We start from the raw sequence: 18,106 nt of genomic DNA on the forward strand, positions 1-18,106 counted from the left end.
AGAAGCTAACTTTTAACCTTTAACCCTCTCTTGCTCCAAATGTTGAGAGTTTTTAAAAACGAAAATAAAAATTCGGAAACTAACTTACTGGAACAGTGCTTGGGAAATACAATTTTTTCTGAATACTTGACAGTTGCGAATCTACAGAATGACCAGAATCTTCGGAACAGTTTGACGAAGTTTGTCCAAGATTTGACTTGGATGGTTTGAGATTCCGTATGTACGATATTGATGCCTGCTCTTTCTTCACACAGACGGTATTTGAAACCTGCAATTTCCCTTCGTAATGGAAGTCTCTTGAAACGCTCACTGCACACACTGAAGATTTGAGTCTCTCGGAAGGATTGCCATCGAAGACTGCAGAGGAAACTCCCGAGTGACTCGAATTGGTGTAAGAACTTAGGGAACTGTTAGACATTGATGATGAATGTGATGACGATGATGATGATGATGCCAGCTTCTGAGCCCTGATACAGGTGTAATTGGTGATGTAAGTCGCACAGAGTTGGAGACCTAAGACGGAAATAAATCAAGAAGATGAACTTCAGAATAAAACATATAACAGTAATTTTCAGTCAAACAAGATTTTATCTTTGACTAGCAGTATCGCCCGGCGTTGCTTGGGTTTGTTTCGACCCTTTAGAATAGGAATTTTTGAAAAGTAAAACTTTTGCATTATGTAGCTTGTTATTCTCTTTAAGTGAACATTTTTCTGGTTGAAATACACCGAAAAATGGCGACACAGCAGTCAAAAAATCGTAAAAAATAGGGATTTTCAGAAAAAAGCACCTTTTTGATGTAAATAATTTTTGGTGTTAACATGGTCCGATTTTGAATTTTTTTCTTCTACGGAAGGAAGAGCAAGCCTTCTTCTATCATACTCTCAATTTTAGTCAACTTGCGCTGCAGGGTCTCGGAGGAGATAGTGTTAGTTGAAGGCTACCAAACCTGCCATACACAGACAACTTCAGCTTTATATATAGAGAGATATTTTTACTTGTTTCAGTCATTAGACTGTAGCCATGCAGGGGCACAACCTTGAATGATTTTCAGTCAAATTTTCTTTTTAAGCCTTATTCTATCAATCTCTTTTATTGGACTGCAAAGTTACAGGGATGTAAACACACCAACACTGATTGTCAAGCAGTGATGGGGGGCAAACAGACACACACAAACACACAAATAGGCTTCTTTCAGCTTTTGTCTAACAAATCCACTCACAAGGCATTGATCGACCCAAGGCTTATAACAGAAGCTATTTGCCCAAGGTGCCACACAATGGAACTGAACCTGGAACTAAGTGGCTTGAGAAGCAAGCTTCTTACCACATAGACCTGCCTAAAAAATTTTTTTAAAAAAGCAGACATCTTTTGCAAGAAAGTATTACTTGGTAACAAGTACCATACTAATTGCTTTAGGTGCTTCTGTAGCCATGAGAAGACACAGGCACCCTCTTGTCCCTTCCAGCTTGGACTCAGCAGAATAGCCAGGATGTTACAACTGGAAGGAAGAGAGGACAGCACCAGCACTTGGCTGGTACTAACTTCCACCGAATGGATTGATCTAAGGTGAAATTAAATTTCTGGCTCAAAAACATAACATGCTGCTTGTTCTAGGAATTGAACTCATAATCTCATGATTGAGGGCCTAACACTCTAACCACTAGGCCATGTCTGTATTTCTAATATGTGTTAGATTGTTGATCTATTCATGCAGAAAAGATGAAAAAATGTAAGAAGGGGAAATATTGACATGCTTCGTTATTTAGTAAGGGCTTTTATTGCTAACGAATGTCATATGGGGACAAAATTAGGTTTGCTGATAATTAAACGAATGACATTCATTATATGCAACCGTAGGAGTGGCTGTGTGGTAAGTAGCTTGCTAACCAACCACATGGTTCCGGGTTCAGTCCCACTGCGTGGCATCTTGGGCAAGTGTCTTCTGCTATAGTCCCAGGCCGACCAATGCCTTGTGAGTGGATTTGTTAGACGGAAACTGAAAGAAGCCTGTTGTATATATGTATATATATATATATATATATATATATGTATGCGTATGTGTGTTTGTGTTTATTCCCCTAGCATTGCTTGACAACCGATGCTGGTGTGTTTACGTCCCCGTCACTTAGCGGTTCGGCAAAAAGAGACCAATAGAATAAGTACTGGGCTTACAAAGAATAAGTCCCGGGGTCGATTTGCTCGACTAAAGGCGGTGCTCCAGCATGGCCGCAGTCAAATGACTGAAACAAGTAAAAGAGTAAAAGAGTAAAGAGTAGCAATATTGGTTTAAAATAGCCATCTGTGTATCTTACTTAATGTTGATACATCGCAAAAGGCAAATTAACAGCAGTATTTGTAGTCGTGGCTGTGCTGGTGACACGTAAAAGCACCCACTACACTCTCAGAGAAGTTGGTGCTAGGAAGGGCATCCAGCCGTAGAAACCTTGCCAGATCAGATTGGAGCCTGGTGCAGCCTCCTGGCTTGCCAGTCCCCAGTCTAACTGTCCAACCCATGCCAGCATGGAAAGCAGTCATTAAACATTGATGATGATGATACTCATCTGGAGATACTCTCTCTTTACTCTTTTACTTGTTTCAGTCATTTGACTGTGGCCATGCTGGAGCACCACCTTTAGTCGAGCAAATCGACCCCATGACTTATTCTTTGTTAGCCTAGTACTTATTCTGTCAGTCTCTTTTACCGAACCGCTAAGTTACGGGGATGTAAACACACCAGCATTGGTTGTCAAGCGATGTTGGGAGAACAAACACAGACAAACATATACACACATACATATATATGATGGGCTTCTTTCAGTTTCCGTCTACCAAATCCACTCACAAGGCTTTGGTCGGCCTGGAGGCTATAGAGGAAGACATTTGCCCAAGGTGTCACGCAGTGGGACTGAACCCGGAACCATGTGGTTGGTAAGCAAGCTACTTACCACACAGCCACTCCTGCATATATAGATAATATCTCTTATGGATGTGCTGTGTTTAAAAATACAAAGCTACATCAGTAGCAGACAAAAACTGTCCAGTAGTGGTGGTAAGAATGCTAGATGCACATGTCTGCCTCACTGGGCTTCTTCAGTGGTATGCTAAGACAAAATCTGTTGCTACTGATAGAGGGAAACTGTGACTGAAAATCATTATACCAGGCTGTGTGGTAAGAAGCTTGCTTCCCAATCACATGGATCCAGGTTCAGTCCCACTGCATAGCACCTTGGGCAAGTATCTACTGCTATAGCTTCAGGCTGACCAAACCCTTGTGAGTGCATTTGGTATGCGGAAACTGAAAGAAACCCTTCACATATGTGTGTCTTTGTATCTGTGTTTGTCTCCTGCTCACCGCTTGATAACCAGTGCTGGTGTGTTTACATCCTTGTAACTTAGCAGTTCGACAAAACAGACTGATAGATTAAGTACCAGACTTAACACAATAAGTACCGGAGTCAATTTGTGCTGCTCCAGCATGGCCACCTTCTAATGACTGAAACAATAGACAATAATATTTATGGTGGCAGACTGCAGCAGATGAGAATGTGAAGGAATTAAAACTGTACTGAATGAATCTTAAAAAGACAAACACAGATTTAGTATAAATCAGGAATTTTCTGATGGCAGATGTGGAAGTAGATGTTCTGAGTTCAAATTCCGCCAAGGTCGACTTTGCCTTTCATCCTTTCGGGGTCGATAAATTAAGTACCTATTTCTTTACTACCCACAAGGGGCTAAACACAGAGAGGACAAACAAGGACAGACAAACAGATTAACTCGATTATATCGACCCCAGTGCATAACTGGTACTTAATTTATCGACCCGAAAGGATGAAAGGCAAAGTCAACCACAGTGGAATTTGAACTCGGAACGTAACGGCAGACGAAATACCTATTTCTTTACTACCCACAAGGGGCTAAACACAGAGAGGACAAACAAGGACAGACAAACAGATTAAGTCGATTATATCGACCCCAGTGCGTAACTGGTACTTAGTTAATCGACCCCGAAAGGATGAAAGGCTATGTCGACCTTGGTGGAGTTTGAACTCTGAACGTAGCGGCAGACGAAATACCGCTAAGCACTTCGCCCAGCGTGCTAACGTTTCTGCCAGCTTGACGCCTTAAATTAAGTACCAGTTACACACTGGGGTCGATATAATCGACTTACTCTGTTTGTCTGTCCTTGTTTGTCCCCTCTGTGTGTAGCCCCTTGTGGGCAGTAAAGAAATAAGATGTGGAAATAGATAGAGAAGCTGCCAAAGTTCCAGTATGATGAATATTTCCCTAAGTCAATCAATGAATGAAGGACAGTAGGGTGTGATTTGAGAGAAATTTGGCAGCTATTTCCAGGAGGTCTTATGGCCATTAAAAGCTACCCTCTTTAATTTGTATTGCTAAAAGTAAGAAACAAGAGTAGTGGAAGAATTGAACTCGATGGCTATTTCTGACATATTTAACCATCAACAAAATGGTAAAAACAGGGCCCATGATTGAACTTACCCTCGACAACTAGTTTCAGGTTCAAGTAGTCGGAATCCTCTTGTGGGGTGTTGCAAAATATCTCCCTAAGAGTTTGGTACATCTCTTTGACATGCTGCAATATGAAAGTAGAAAGTCCCGTGGTGAATAGGTTTTTAACCCTTTCGTTACTAACCCGGCTGTAGCCGGCCGAAAAATTTTTTGGTTCAAAGTACCAACCCAGCCATACCCGGCCGTTAGAACCCATTGTTATTTAAATGTAAATTTGAACCCAAATCTCGTTGGTACATTCGTTAAAGCATGTGATTTCACATTATAAATAGTTGAGTTATAGTATCCGACATTGCTTGAAGTGATATCTCAACTCAGGGAATTTTGGGAGATTTTTTTCCACATGTTTTACGGCATCGATATTTCTTCAACTTTGAAAATGGATAGGAGTTTCATGTTATCAAGCATTGATTCCGAATTTAAAGCTTTGTCAACGGAAAATAGGGAGATATCGAGAAAAAGAATGAAATAGGTACTAAAGCACGTGGTGTACAAAATAATATTTTTTTATCCGAAAATGAAAGCAGCGCCTTCCGAAGAAACAAAGCGGCGAAGGCGACAGCGAAGATGATTTTACATCGGAATGAAGTAAAAAAACTTTTAAAATGTTTTTATTAGCAATTTTTCTGAGGAGATAAAGTTTATCTATAGCCTTTCTTAGGAAGTGAAATCATTAGACTTTTATTTTCTTCAGTATGCTAGTTTGAAGCGATCACTTCGGAAACAAACTTACGCAGATTGTAAACAAACCCAAAATCGGGGTTCAAAGTTTGGGAAATTTGTGAAGCAAATTACTGGGTACTGCGTGGATTTAGTTTTTATACAGGGAAACTAATGTTAGTCAGCATGGCTTAGGGTACGATGTGGTCTGGAAGTTATTGTTTGAAGCGATCAATGTGGAAACACACTTACGCAAATTGTAAATAAACCTAAAATCGGGGTTCAAAGTTTGGGAAATTTGTGAAGCAAATACTGGGTACTGCGTGGATTTAGTTTTTATACAGGGAAAATAATGTTAGTCAGCATGGCCTAGGGAACGATATGGTCTGGAATTTATCACTTCCATTCCATAACCAGGGCCGTATATTATTTTTTGACCGATTTCTTTAGTTCGGTCAAACTTACGGTGGATTCCAATATTTCAGTTTATTCCACCTTTATGGTACACCTGTTGTGCATTAAATTCAACTGATGATCTAGTGATGTGCACAATTCTTCTTTATCATAATTTTGTTGCATACCCATTTGAATATTAGCTGATGATTCATTTTCTATAGTGATGTTTAAACAAAATTTTAATTTTTTACCTTTTGCTCAATTTAAAATTTTAATATTTTTACCTTTTGCTCAATTTACCTGGATTTACCTGTAATTAAAGTCACTTTGAGACAAAAGTTATGCAACAGAATTGATTAAGAACCCTTCCTTTAATTATGTTCCAAATATCACATTAAAATGTTGATAAGTAAAAAAGTTACAGTTATTTAATGAAACAAGCCTAAATTCATGATTATTTTAGAATTTAATTGAAACACATGAGGGGTGTATTTTGGTCAGAAATATAGTAACGAAAGGGTTAAATACACACAGACACACACAAACACTTGTATATGTACCTCACTTAAAAATTAAGAATACCCTAGGGATCCAATAAGAAGAAATAACATACCTGAGAAGGACGGGTGATAAATGCACTGATACTGGTCTGCTTCACAGCTGAGACACACTCCTAGAAAAAAGAAAAAATTAAAATAATAACAACAACAATAATAATAATAACAATCCTTTCTACTAAAGGATAATGATGGTGGTTGTAATAGTAGTAGTAGTAGTGGTGGTGGTGGTGGTGGTGGTGGTAGTGGTAGTGGTAGTGGTAGTGGTAGTGGTAGTAGTAGTAGTAGTAGTAGTAGTAGTAAAAATAAAAGAAATGGAGAAACTTTCAAAATACAAAGACCTGGAAATAGAGGTAACTCGAATGTGGAGTCTAAAAACAGAAACGATTCCTATAATAGTAGGCACATTAGGTATGATAAAATATTCAGACAAAAGCATAAAAACACTATGACCAACAAATATATATAACATATACAAAATAGCACTACTAGGCACTGCACACATCCTACATAAAACACTCTCAATACAGTAACAACAAGAGCATCACAGCACATACTCAAGATACACAGAGCTGTGTTCAGTAGTGCAGTGAAAGCGCATGATAAAAATAAGACTACGGAATGTTAATAATAATAATAATAATAATGATAATGATAATAATAATAATAATAATAATAATCATCATCGTTTAGCGTCCGCTTTCCATGCTAGCATGGGTTGGACGGTTCAACTGGGGCCTGGGAAGCCAGAAGGCTGTACCAGGCCCAGTCTGATCTGGCAATGTTTCTACGGCTGGATGCCCTTCCTAACGCCAACCACTCCGTGAGTGTAGTGGGTGCTTTTTACGTGCCACCGGCACAGGTGCCAGACGAGGCTGGCAAACGGCCACGATCGGATGGTGCTTTTTACGTGCCACTAGCACGGGGGCCAGGCGAGGCTTATAATAAGAATAATATACCAATACTATGGAATATCAACAGAAAAAAGATGGTATACACACATGCCAGAAAAGGTCACAGAAAACTAGAAAGCAACCATACTCAGGGATATGCCAATACACACAGATAGAGAAATTAAGGCCAATAGGCTGGATATAGTTGTCAGAGAGATCATCAAGAAAAAAAAATGCTTTCTAATTATGTATAAATACCAGCAGATGATAACATCATCATTTAACGTCCGTTCTCCATGCTAGCATGGGTTGGACGGTTCGATCAGGGATCTGGGAAGCCAGAAGGCTGCACCAGGCTCCAGTCTTATCTGGCAATGTTTCTACAGCTGGATGCCCTTCCTAACGCCAACCACTCCGTGAGTGTAGTGGGTGCTTTTTACATGCCACCTGCACAGGTGCCAGGCGAGGCTGGCAACGGTCACGGTCGGATTGGTGTATTTTACGTGCCACCGGCACGGAAGCCAGTCGAAACGGCGCTGGCAACGGCCACGAGTCAGATAGTGCTTTTTACGACTCGTGGCCGATGCCAGCAACGTTTCTCTAAAAGAAATGGATAAACTTTCAAAATACAAAAACCTGGAAATAGAGGTAACTCGAATGTGGAGTCTAAAAACAGAAACGATTCCTATAATAGTAGGCACATTAGGTATGAAAAAATATTCAGACAAAAGCATAAAAACACTATGACCAACAAATATATATAACATATACAAAATAGCACTACTAGGCACTGCACACATCCTACATAAAACACTCTCAATACAGTAACAATAAGAGCATCACAACAAACCACAGCATGTACCCAAGGTACACAGAGCCATGCTCGGTAGTGCAGTGAAAGCACGTGATAAAAATATGACTATAGAATGATGACGATGATGATGATGATGATGATGATGATGGTGAATAATAACAACAACAACAACAGCAGCAGCAGCAGTCAGAATCATCAGGAAAATATTAAATACTTGAAAAGAACAGACAGTATGGTACCAAAGGTTGCAGGTACAAGCTCACTTTGCATGCAAGACAGTAGGAGTTCCAACAAAACCAGAGTTTGAAGGTGAAGAAAATGGGAGGAAGAGAAGACAAAGACAAAGACAGAAAAGGAGGAGGAGGGGGAGAACTGTTTAAAATTCACTCACAAGGCATTAGTCATCCAGGGTGGTGGGGCTATAGCAGAAAACAAATGCCTGAGGTACCAACCACATGGTGGAATCGAACCTGAAACTATGTAGTAGCAAAGTGAGCCTCTTAACTCCACAGCCATGCCTGCGCCTACATGTATCTGTATAGGCATGCATGTTGCACAAATACGTACGTGCGTGCATGTCTTATGCACATTTAAACTTACCTTGAGGAACATTTTGAAGTTTGCATTATTCTGAAGGTCTTTCAGGACAGTGTTGGCTTGACCGAGGCCCTGTGCATAAACCTTGTATGCTTGATAGATCATCTGAAGCTAGAAATTAAATAACAAAAACATTTCATATAACAATAATATATCTTTTTTATAAAATAATTAACAGCAACAGAAGCAGTATGACTACCAGGAGGTAAATTGTATTCTCCAACTTAACATGAACATTATGTTAAAACACAGAGAAACTACATTATTTACCTTGAGGAGGACTTCTCATATAAACTTGTAATGCAGTGACTATCCCTCTATCATATGTTAACCTCTCCACACTTTCCTCTCTTTTATGACTGCACTCAGTCAAGGGAGCTTTCCCTTTGTCTTTGGAGTTACTTGGCAACCTCACTGGTGCTAGCATGGGGGGCTGGGGTGGAGATCCCACCCAGTTTGTCTGTAAAGTGGTTAGCATTAATAAGTAGAGTGAAAGGCAACAAGCTGGCAGAATCGCTAGCACACTGGGTGAAATACTTAGCAGTATTTTGTCTGCCGTTATGTTCTGAGTTCAAATTCCACTATGATCAACTTTACCTTTCATCCTTTCAGGGTAGATAAATCAAGTACCAGTTGAGTACTGGGGGGTCGATGTAATCGACTATCCCCCTCCCCAAAATTTCAGGCCTTGTGCCTATAGTAGAAAGGATTAATAAGTAGAGTGAAATTTATTGAAGCTTTTTTGAGGTTGCTTGATCAGCTACAAACAGCAACAAAACCCTCTTCATATCAGACACCCTACTATATCAAGAAAGGGGCACATTGGATAATATATCTTTTATTTTTTTATCTTTTACTTGTTTCAGTCGTTAGACTGTGGCCATGCTGGGGCACCGCCTTGAAAAATTTTTAGTTGGATGAATTGACCCCAGTACGTACTTTATTTTTAAAAGCCTGGTTCTTATCCTATCAGTCACTTTTGTCAAACTACTAAGTTATGGGGACTTAGTAAATCAAACTAAGAGTACATTATTCCAATCAAACCTCTTTCTTCCTTTTGATGATAGCTGGAAGAGCATGAATTGAGGGAGACTGGACTATTATTTCCAGTAAGTTTGCATAGAGATTCTCTTGTTTATTGTGCCTGATTTGAAGTTTGTTTGTTTGTCGATGTGTACCCTTACCCTAATGCTATAAGCATTTTATACTTAACACAGAGACCAAGACAGTAGTTGTGCCATGGTGGGAGCCACAGTGTTGGTATTAGTATGGATGTAATAGATAAGGTATTAGCATAGATGTAATGGATAAGATGCAATAATGCATCTAGTTAGGTGCCTTGTATAACTGAGTTTAAACCACGAGTTTCTCTTTCCCATATCTCTTTGGTATCAGTGATGTCAAGTACCAGTAATACTCACTGGTTTCACATGAGCCTATGAGAGAACTTCTATGTAGTCACTTCATCTCAGAGGAATAGCATTAAAACCTTCCTCAAGTCACAGCCTTCATTCTTTAAATAAAGAACAAGATGGGCTTGGTTGGAAGGTCAGATCACAGAGCTATTCAAACAGGGCTGACCTTAAGCAACAACTGGTCGTTAAGCAGCGGTGGGGGACCAACACAGAGACACACGTGCGCGACAGGCTTTCTTCAGGTTTTGTCAACCAAATCCACTCACAAGGCTTTTGTTGGCTTGAGGCAATTGTAGATGATGCCCAAGTTGCCACATAGTGGAACCTTGGGCAAACGTGTCTGAAAAAATGGGATGGCCATAGTTGGAACATCTTTAACAGTAAGCCTGTTTGTTCAGAACTTATATGTGGTTGTACAACAACATAGAATCAACAATGGCTACAACATAAAAATACAACAACAATATCAAAGTATTGTGGAAGACCTCCGTCAGTTAGGATGATGAGGGTTCCGGTTGATCCAAGTCAACGGAACAGCCTGCTCGTGAAATTAACGTGTGAGTGGCTGAGCACTCCACAGACACTTGTACCCTTAACGTAGTTCTCGGGGATATTCAGCGTGACACAGAGAGTGACAAGGCCGGCCCTTTGAAACACAGGTACAACAGAAACAGGAAGTAAGAGTGAGAGAAAGTTGTGGTGAAAGAGTACAGCAGGGATCACCACCATCCCTGCTGGAGCCTCGTGGAGCTTTAGGTGTTTTCGCTCAATAAACACTCACAACGCCTGGTCTGGGAATCGAAACCGCGATCCTACAACCGCGAGTCCGCTGCCCTAACCACTGGGCCATTGCGCCTCCACATCAAAGTATTAAGAACAACAGCAACACCACCACCACCATCAGCAACAGCAGCAGCCATCCAAGAATTTGGACCTGGAGATCTCCATGTCCAGCGACTTCGAGGGCCACCTCCCAGTGGTGTCAGACGTCAACGAAGAGCCCTCGACTACAACAAGACAACCAAAGTTTCTTTTTCCCCAAAGGTCTGGGGTCTCCTGCCCCTAAGCCCTACACCATCACTCTTACCAGTCTTGTTGCTTAACAACAACAACAGCAGCAACAACATCCCCAACAACACCTATTTTTTTTACTACCCACAAGGGGCTAAACACAGAGAGGACAAACAAGGACAGACAAAGGGATCAAGTCGATTATATCTACCCCAGTGCGTAACTGGTACTTATTTAATCGACCCCAAAAGGATGAAAAGCAAAGTCGACCTCGGCGGAATTTGAACTCAGAATGTAGCGGCAGACGAAATACTGCTAGGCATTTCGCCCGGCGTGCTAACGACTCTGCCAGCTCGCCGCCAACAACACCATTCCCACCATCAACATCAATGACAACATTCTTACCTTAGATTTATAAATGAGACCAATATTGTGTATGATGTTAGAATCAGTCTCTGATGTATCGTCTGTTTCTGTGGAACTACAAGATGGTGCGTTGTATTGAAGCTGTTTCAGAAGATATTCTGACAATGTCACCAACTGAAAGTCAATCAATAAATTAGAAAGTTTATTAACCACTTAACCCTTTCATTACTATATTTATTTTAAGATGCTCTGTGTTTTTTTCAATTACTTCAAATATAACAAAAGAATTTAGTAAAATAACTTAGTTATCATTAAGCTAGTGTTAGGAACATTAATTATGACTAAGCTTTGGTGGAAGATTTTAATTCAAAACTTATGAAAATAAGACATTTGTATTACAGATCCAGAGCCGGTTTCAGCTGTGTTAGTAACAAAAGGGTTAATATATTATCCCGTATATTTTCATTCAGAGATGTCTAATAAATATATATTTGAATGAAAATATATGCTCACTGTACTTGTCAATTATTTCTACCCTGAAATACTTTGTCCATGATGTTCCATTTCCTATCGTTAACGATCAGTAATTTCATAATAAATCATAAACTAATCCAAAATAATTTGTGTACTTATTCTTCTTTACAGACATGATTCAAAATAAATTTTATTAAAATTGTTTTGTTTTTTATTTATGCGCCCTTTTCAAGCCTAGCCAGGCTCATGGGCCCAGTTTCCTGGTTTCTGTGGCGTATGTGTTCCCCCCAGCTGAACGGGACGCCAGTCCATTGCAGTGTTACTCAAGAAACAGGAAAAAAGAGTGAGAGAAAGTTGGGGCAAAAGATTACAACAGGGGTCGCCATCACCCCCTGTTGAAACCTCGTGGGGCTTTTAGGTGTTTTTGCTCAATAACACACACAATGCCCAGTCTGGGAATCGAAACCGCAATCCTCCGACCGCGAGTCCTCTGCCCTAACCACTGGGCCATTGTGCCTCCACATTCAAAATAAATAATAAAGAAATATGTTTTTTGCATAGAAATTGAAAAATGTGAATGTTAAGAGGTTAACAATAAATAACCTATTCCACACATCCCAATCCTTATAATGAATAACACTTCGTATTTAATAAAGTAGGATGCAGACTAAAGAAAGTTTATGATTGTATGGTACTTTTGGAACCAAATTAGCTTTAAATTCCAATATTAACGAACAGGTGAAGGCAGTGAGCTGGCAGAATTATTATTTAGCAAACTTATACAATATATCAAGATCAAGGATTTGATTAAATAGTGAATAGTGTTCCATATGAACTACTGTTCAAATTGTTGTCAATAAATACAGAATGACTTCAAACTGTATTCAGATCAAATTTAGCCTTCAGCCTTCTGGATTGATAAAGTAAAAGTACAGTAAAGTACAGTCAGATGTCATTCATGAGCAAGTATGACTTGGGTAACACGTACCACGGTTTTGTTAATTGTTTTAGATGCCTATGTAGCCGGTAGCACGTAGAAAGCACCATCCGTTCGTGGCCGTTGCCAGCGCCGCCCTGACTGGCCTCCATGCCGGTGGCACGTAAAAGCACCATCCGTTCGTGTCCGTTGCCAGCCTCGCCTGGCCCCCGTGCCGGTGGCACATAAAAGCACCATCCGTTCGTCAGCTCCGTCTGGTTCCTGGCACGTAAAAAGCACCCACTACACTCGCGGAGTGGTTGGCGTTAGGAAGGGCATCCAGTCGTAGAAACACTGCCAGATCAGACTGGGCCTGATGAAGCCTTCCAGCTTCACAGACCCCAGTTGAACCGTCCAACCCATGCTAGCATGGAAAGCGGACGCTAAATGATGATGATAATGATGATGATGTAGCCACATGTAGACAAAGATAGGCTCTTGGCCCCTTCATTCTTCACCTAACAGAATATTTAGGATATGACAGATAGAGAAAGAGAGAAGGACTGCACTAGCATTCAGTGGTATTTATTACAGCAGAGGAAACTGGAGTATCATGAAATGAAGTGCTTTGCTCACAGATACAAGGTGCCACCCAACCTGGGGATTGAACCTAAAATCTTGTGATTTGAGCTGAACACCCCAATGACTAGACCAAGTACCTCCACATCAGTCAATTACTGGGTAGACTTAATTATATATACTCCAACCCCAAAATTTGTGGTCTTGTATATAGGAAGCACTCCGTCAGTTACGACAACCAGGGTTCCGGTTGATCCGAATCAATGGAACAGCCTGCTCGTGAAATTAACGTGTAAGTGGCTGAGCACTCCACAAACACGTGTACCCTTAACGTAGTTCTCGGGGATATTCAGCGTGACACAGAGTGACAAGGCCGGCCCTTTGAAATACAGGTACAACAGAAACAGGAAGTAAGAGTGAGAGAAAGTTGTGGTGAAAGAGTACAGCAGGGATCACCACCATCCCCTGCTGGAGCCTCGTGGAGCTTTAAGTGTTTTCGCTCAATAAACACTCACAACGCCCGGTCTGGGAATCGAAACCGCGATCCTATGACCGCGAGTCCGCTGCCCTAACCACTGGGCCATTGCGCCTCCACACTGGGCCATTGTGGTCTTGTAGCAATGTTAGAAATTAATAAATATAGAATGTAAAGCACTGACCTTTTCAATATTCTGGAAGAGTTCTGTGTGTTGTTTTTGACTAAGAATACAATGCCGTAATGGACGAGAGTATTGCTCGATACCTCCATGCATAAAATCGATATATTCTCGTTCCAAATCAACCAGTTGTTGGATTGCTGCTGCCCTACTTTCTGACGTATCTGGCTTTGATAACTGCAACACACACACACATACATGGAAATATAACATCATGGTATATACTTCAACATATACAGATACATCATCAGCTTACATCCCCCCCGCTTACTTTGTATCCTTACCCTCACCTCCCTCCATGATTCTCATCTCTTCCTCTCTTATAGCTTCCCCCACCTATCTCATACATTACACATTCTATCCTCATTTATCACAAAAATACAGTGATAAATGAATCATATCCATGTACTTTCTAAATGGAACAAGTGATTCATTGACACCAAACTCATGGCAGCAAAGCTTCCACCAACATGTATTCTCTTGACCATGCCTGCCTTTTCCTGAAGAGCAATGGTTCTCGACGGGGGTCCACATAAGATTTTACAGTTGTATATTTAAGAGATGAGGAATTATGTACATTATTTACATTCGACAGATATTTGTCCTCATCTTGTTTGTTGTTAACACAATGTTTCGGCTGATATACCCTCCAGCCTTCTTCAGGTGTCTTCGGGAATTTTCGAACCTGGGTTCTCATTCCTAAGGTATTTTTCAATGTTATCATTATTATTATTATTGCTATTGTTCAGGTCACTGCTTGGAATTGAACACGGAATCTTGGGATTATTAGCCTGCGCTCTTAACCACTACGTCATATGCCCATGGGCAATTACGGAGTGAATTTTAGGGCTTATAAATCTAATATTTTTCTATCCTTCCTTAATACCGGTTCCCATATGCTGCTCATATCTGCATTCGGTCTGCATATGAGCAGCATATGGAGACTGGGATTAAGGAAGGACAGAAAAATATTAGCCCATTCAAAGTACTTTGGATCGCAGGATACCCTGCTGTGCTTACCTTGGATTGTAGGGTGACCTGCTGTGCTTGAGGAGACCTATTGAGTCAAGTACATCAACATCAAAATAAAAATCAAATAGAAATTGTAGTTGTGATACCTGTGCCAGTGGCACATAAAAAGCAACATCCAAACGTGGCCAACGCCAACACTGCCTTGACTGGCTTCTGTGCTGGTGGCACGTAAAAAGCACCAACCAATCGTGGTCGTTGACAGCCTACTCTGGCCCCTGTGCCGGTGGCATGTAAAAAGCACCCACAAAACTCATGGAGTGGTTGGCATTAGGAAGGGCATCCAGCTGTAGAAACACTGCCAGATCAGACTGGAACAGCCTCTTGGCTTCCCAGACCCCGGTTGAACCATCCAACCCATGCTAGCATGGAAAACGGATGTTAAATGATGATGATGATGATGTGTCCTTACCATAATTCTCAGACAGAATCAATGTGACGCTGTGTGATAAGGCTGTATATTTGAAATGCAGGTAGAACCCATCCAACAAGATTCTATACAATGCCTTGTCAGTGAAATTTGGTAGACAAAAACTGCACATAAGTTAATCATGCGTTTGTGTGTATACATGTTTTACATCTTGATACTTAAGAGTTTGACAAATAGGGATTGATAAAATCAGTACCAGATTTAAAATAAGTACAGAGATCATATAATCTTTTCTACTCTAGGCTCAAGGTCCAAAATTTTTTTTAGGGTGGGGGGGATTAGATTGAACCCTTTACGCACTTAATTTATCAACCCCGAAGGATGAAAGGCAAAGTTGACTGCGGTGGAATTTGAACTCAGAACATAAAGACAGATGAAATATCTATTTCTTTACTACCCACAAGAGGCTAAACACAGAGGGGACAAACAAGGACAGACAAACGGATTAAGTCGATTATATCGACCCCGAAAGGATGAAAAGCAAAGTCGACCTCGGCGGAATTTGAACTCAGAACGTAGTGGCAGATGAAATAACGCTAAGCATTTTGCCCGACATGCTAATGTTTCTGCCAGCTCGCCACCTTACAGAGATCATATAATGAACTAAAACCATGAAGGCATGGCCCAAGAATGGTCACAATCTAATGACTGAAACCAGTAAAAGAATAAAAGTGTATATCTGTGTATGTGTGTATATACACACATGCGCACACACACAAACACATACATATATTACATTATATTATATCATATTATATTATTTATATATATATATATATACACACACAAAATCATAGGGGGGTCTTCTCATTGATTGAATCTAAAGCAAAAACATGCTTGAAGCATATACAGTCAAGCTGATCATGCCCAATAAAAGGCATTTTTGTCATCTGAAGGGACCAAATACATCTCACCTGCTTCATACACTACACCTGCCTCTCTCTTCCTCATCCACTCCTGCAACTAACCCAACATCATGTTGTCTCTCTTTCATCCTTCTCCTATCTACTGTATCATATCATTACTTTTCTGCTACCCCCACTCACTCCTGATCCCTGTCCCACCCATACCGTATACCTTGAACGTACACCCTGACACCTCATCACCACTATTTTTATCACGTTTCAGATCCACAGATTATTTCCCCTTTCTTCAAAAACGTTAAGTAGCCTTCTAGCTCCTCTACAGCAAGAAACCTGGGATCTTTACCTTTTGACCGACAGATTTAAAAAATAACTTTTTGTAACTAAACACTAGAATGTGTCATATAAAACATCTTTTACTCTTAGCATTTTGAGAAAAACTTATATTTAGGAAGTTATTTCACCTTAAAGTTGTAGTATTTTGGTAATTTCAACCAATCAATGACGTGTATTCAGCTGAATAAAATTACTGCCGTTGTTTGTCAACAACTATTGGCAGTGTGTTTTTGTAACTGTTATTTATGACATCATTCGTTCGTTTGTACTGGTTTTAAGGTTAAGGCTTTAGGATTAGGTTTAGGGTTAGGGTTGTCATAAATAACAGTGACAAACAAAACATCCACCACTGGAAGTTCTTGTTGACAAACAATGGCAGTAATTTTATTCAGCTGAATACATGTCATTGATTGGTTGAAATTACCGAAATAAGGCATACTTTAACGTGAAATAACTTCCTAAATATAAGTTTTTCTCAAAAATGCTAAGAGTAAAAGATGTTTTATATGACACATTCCACCAGTGTCCGAAGTTTGGAAGTGTTTAGTTACAAAAAATTATTTTTTAAATCTGTAGGTCAAAAGGTAAAGATCCAGAAACCCATTCTACTCTGGCCCTTTTCTCTTATACTTTATCCCATTTTACTCCTCGTTTTCAGGGTTCATTTTCTAGCAAACTGCATGGTGACCTCCCTAGTGCTGATGGCATGAAAAAGGCATCCAGGACACTCTGTAAAATGGTTGACATTAAGAATGGCATCCAGCCTCTGAAATTATTCCAAAGCAGACACTGGAAACACAATGTAGTCCTTGGGCCCAGTGGATCTTGTCAAACCATCCAACTCATGCCAGTATGGAACATGGACATAGTTAGTATCCAATTACATCTCTTTACATCAATTTGATTTCAAATTCCGGTGAGACTAAATATGCCTTCCATCTTTCTGGGGTCAAAAATGAAATATCACTGGAATCAATTTGACTTACGCCTCACCACAAATAATGACCTTGGGCCTATATTAGAATCAATTCTATTATCAGCATTCACTCACTCAACTCCCAAAATACTAGCTATGAGATTAAATGGTCCATTCTGGCTACAGCCTGATCCTACAGAGGTGATAGGTAAATTTCTAAGCTCTGCTTCAGTGAAGCTTTAGAAATTCTTTTTTACTGAAAGGAAAAGATCCTTAATAAACGCAATAGGATTATCATAATTGTAAAGATAGATTAAGATTTATCTTCTGTAACTTTCTGAAAGAGAGCAGATAACCCTACTGGATTTATTTTATGGTATCTTGTTCACATTTTTCTCTCTCACTTTACATTCTTCTTTTGCTCAACTGTTTTCTTTGCTTTTTCTTAGATTTTATTATTATTTCTATTTTCCATTTTTTAATTGTACTTTTATATTCTTTACTCTTTTACTTGTTTCAGTCATTTGACTGCGGCCATGCTAGAGCACCGCCTTTAGTAGAGCAAATCAACCCCAGGACTTATTCTTTGTAAGCTTAGTACTTATTCTATCGGTCTCTTCTGCCGAACCGTTAAGTTACGGGGACATAAACACACCAGCATTG

The 18,106-nt window shown here is 40.0% G+C and overlaps 1 protein-coding gene across 2 annotated transcripts in view; it reads right to left on the reverse strand.

Annotated features, from left to right (window-relative positions):
• Positions 1-18,106, reverse strand: part of LOC115231791 — a 100,575-nt gene that overhangs the window by 5,184 nt on the left and 77,285 nt on the right. For both annotated transcript variants that reach the window (XR_005001614.1, XM_029801755.2), the window contains exons 13-18: positions 13,873-14,046; positions 11,284-11,418; positions 8,456-8,563; positions 6,205-6,264; positions 4,506-4,599; positions 89-513 (exon numbers count right to left, since the gene is read on the reverse strand). Coding sequence is in view for 1 of the 2 variants with exons in the window: in XM_029801755.2 (XP_029657615.2) it covers positions 89-513; positions 4,506-4,599; positions 6,205-6,264; positions 8,456-8,563; positions 11,284-11,418; positions 13,873-14,046 (996 nt within the window). In the remaining variant the exon portion in view is untranslated. The remainder of the gene's footprint in view (positions 1-88; positions 514-4,505; positions 4,600-6,204; positions 6,265-8,455; positions 8,564-11,283; positions 11,419-13,872; positions 14,047-18,106) is intronic.

The sequence above is a fragment of the Octopus sinensis genome, linkage group LG1 (genome assembly GCF_006345805.1).
Source record: "Octopus sinensis linkage group LG1, ASM634580v1, whole genome shotgun sequence".
In the NCBI taxonomy this organism is placed as follows: domain Eukaryota; kingdom Metazoa; phylum Mollusca; class Cephalopoda; order Octopoda; family Octopodidae; genus Octopus; species Octopus sinensis.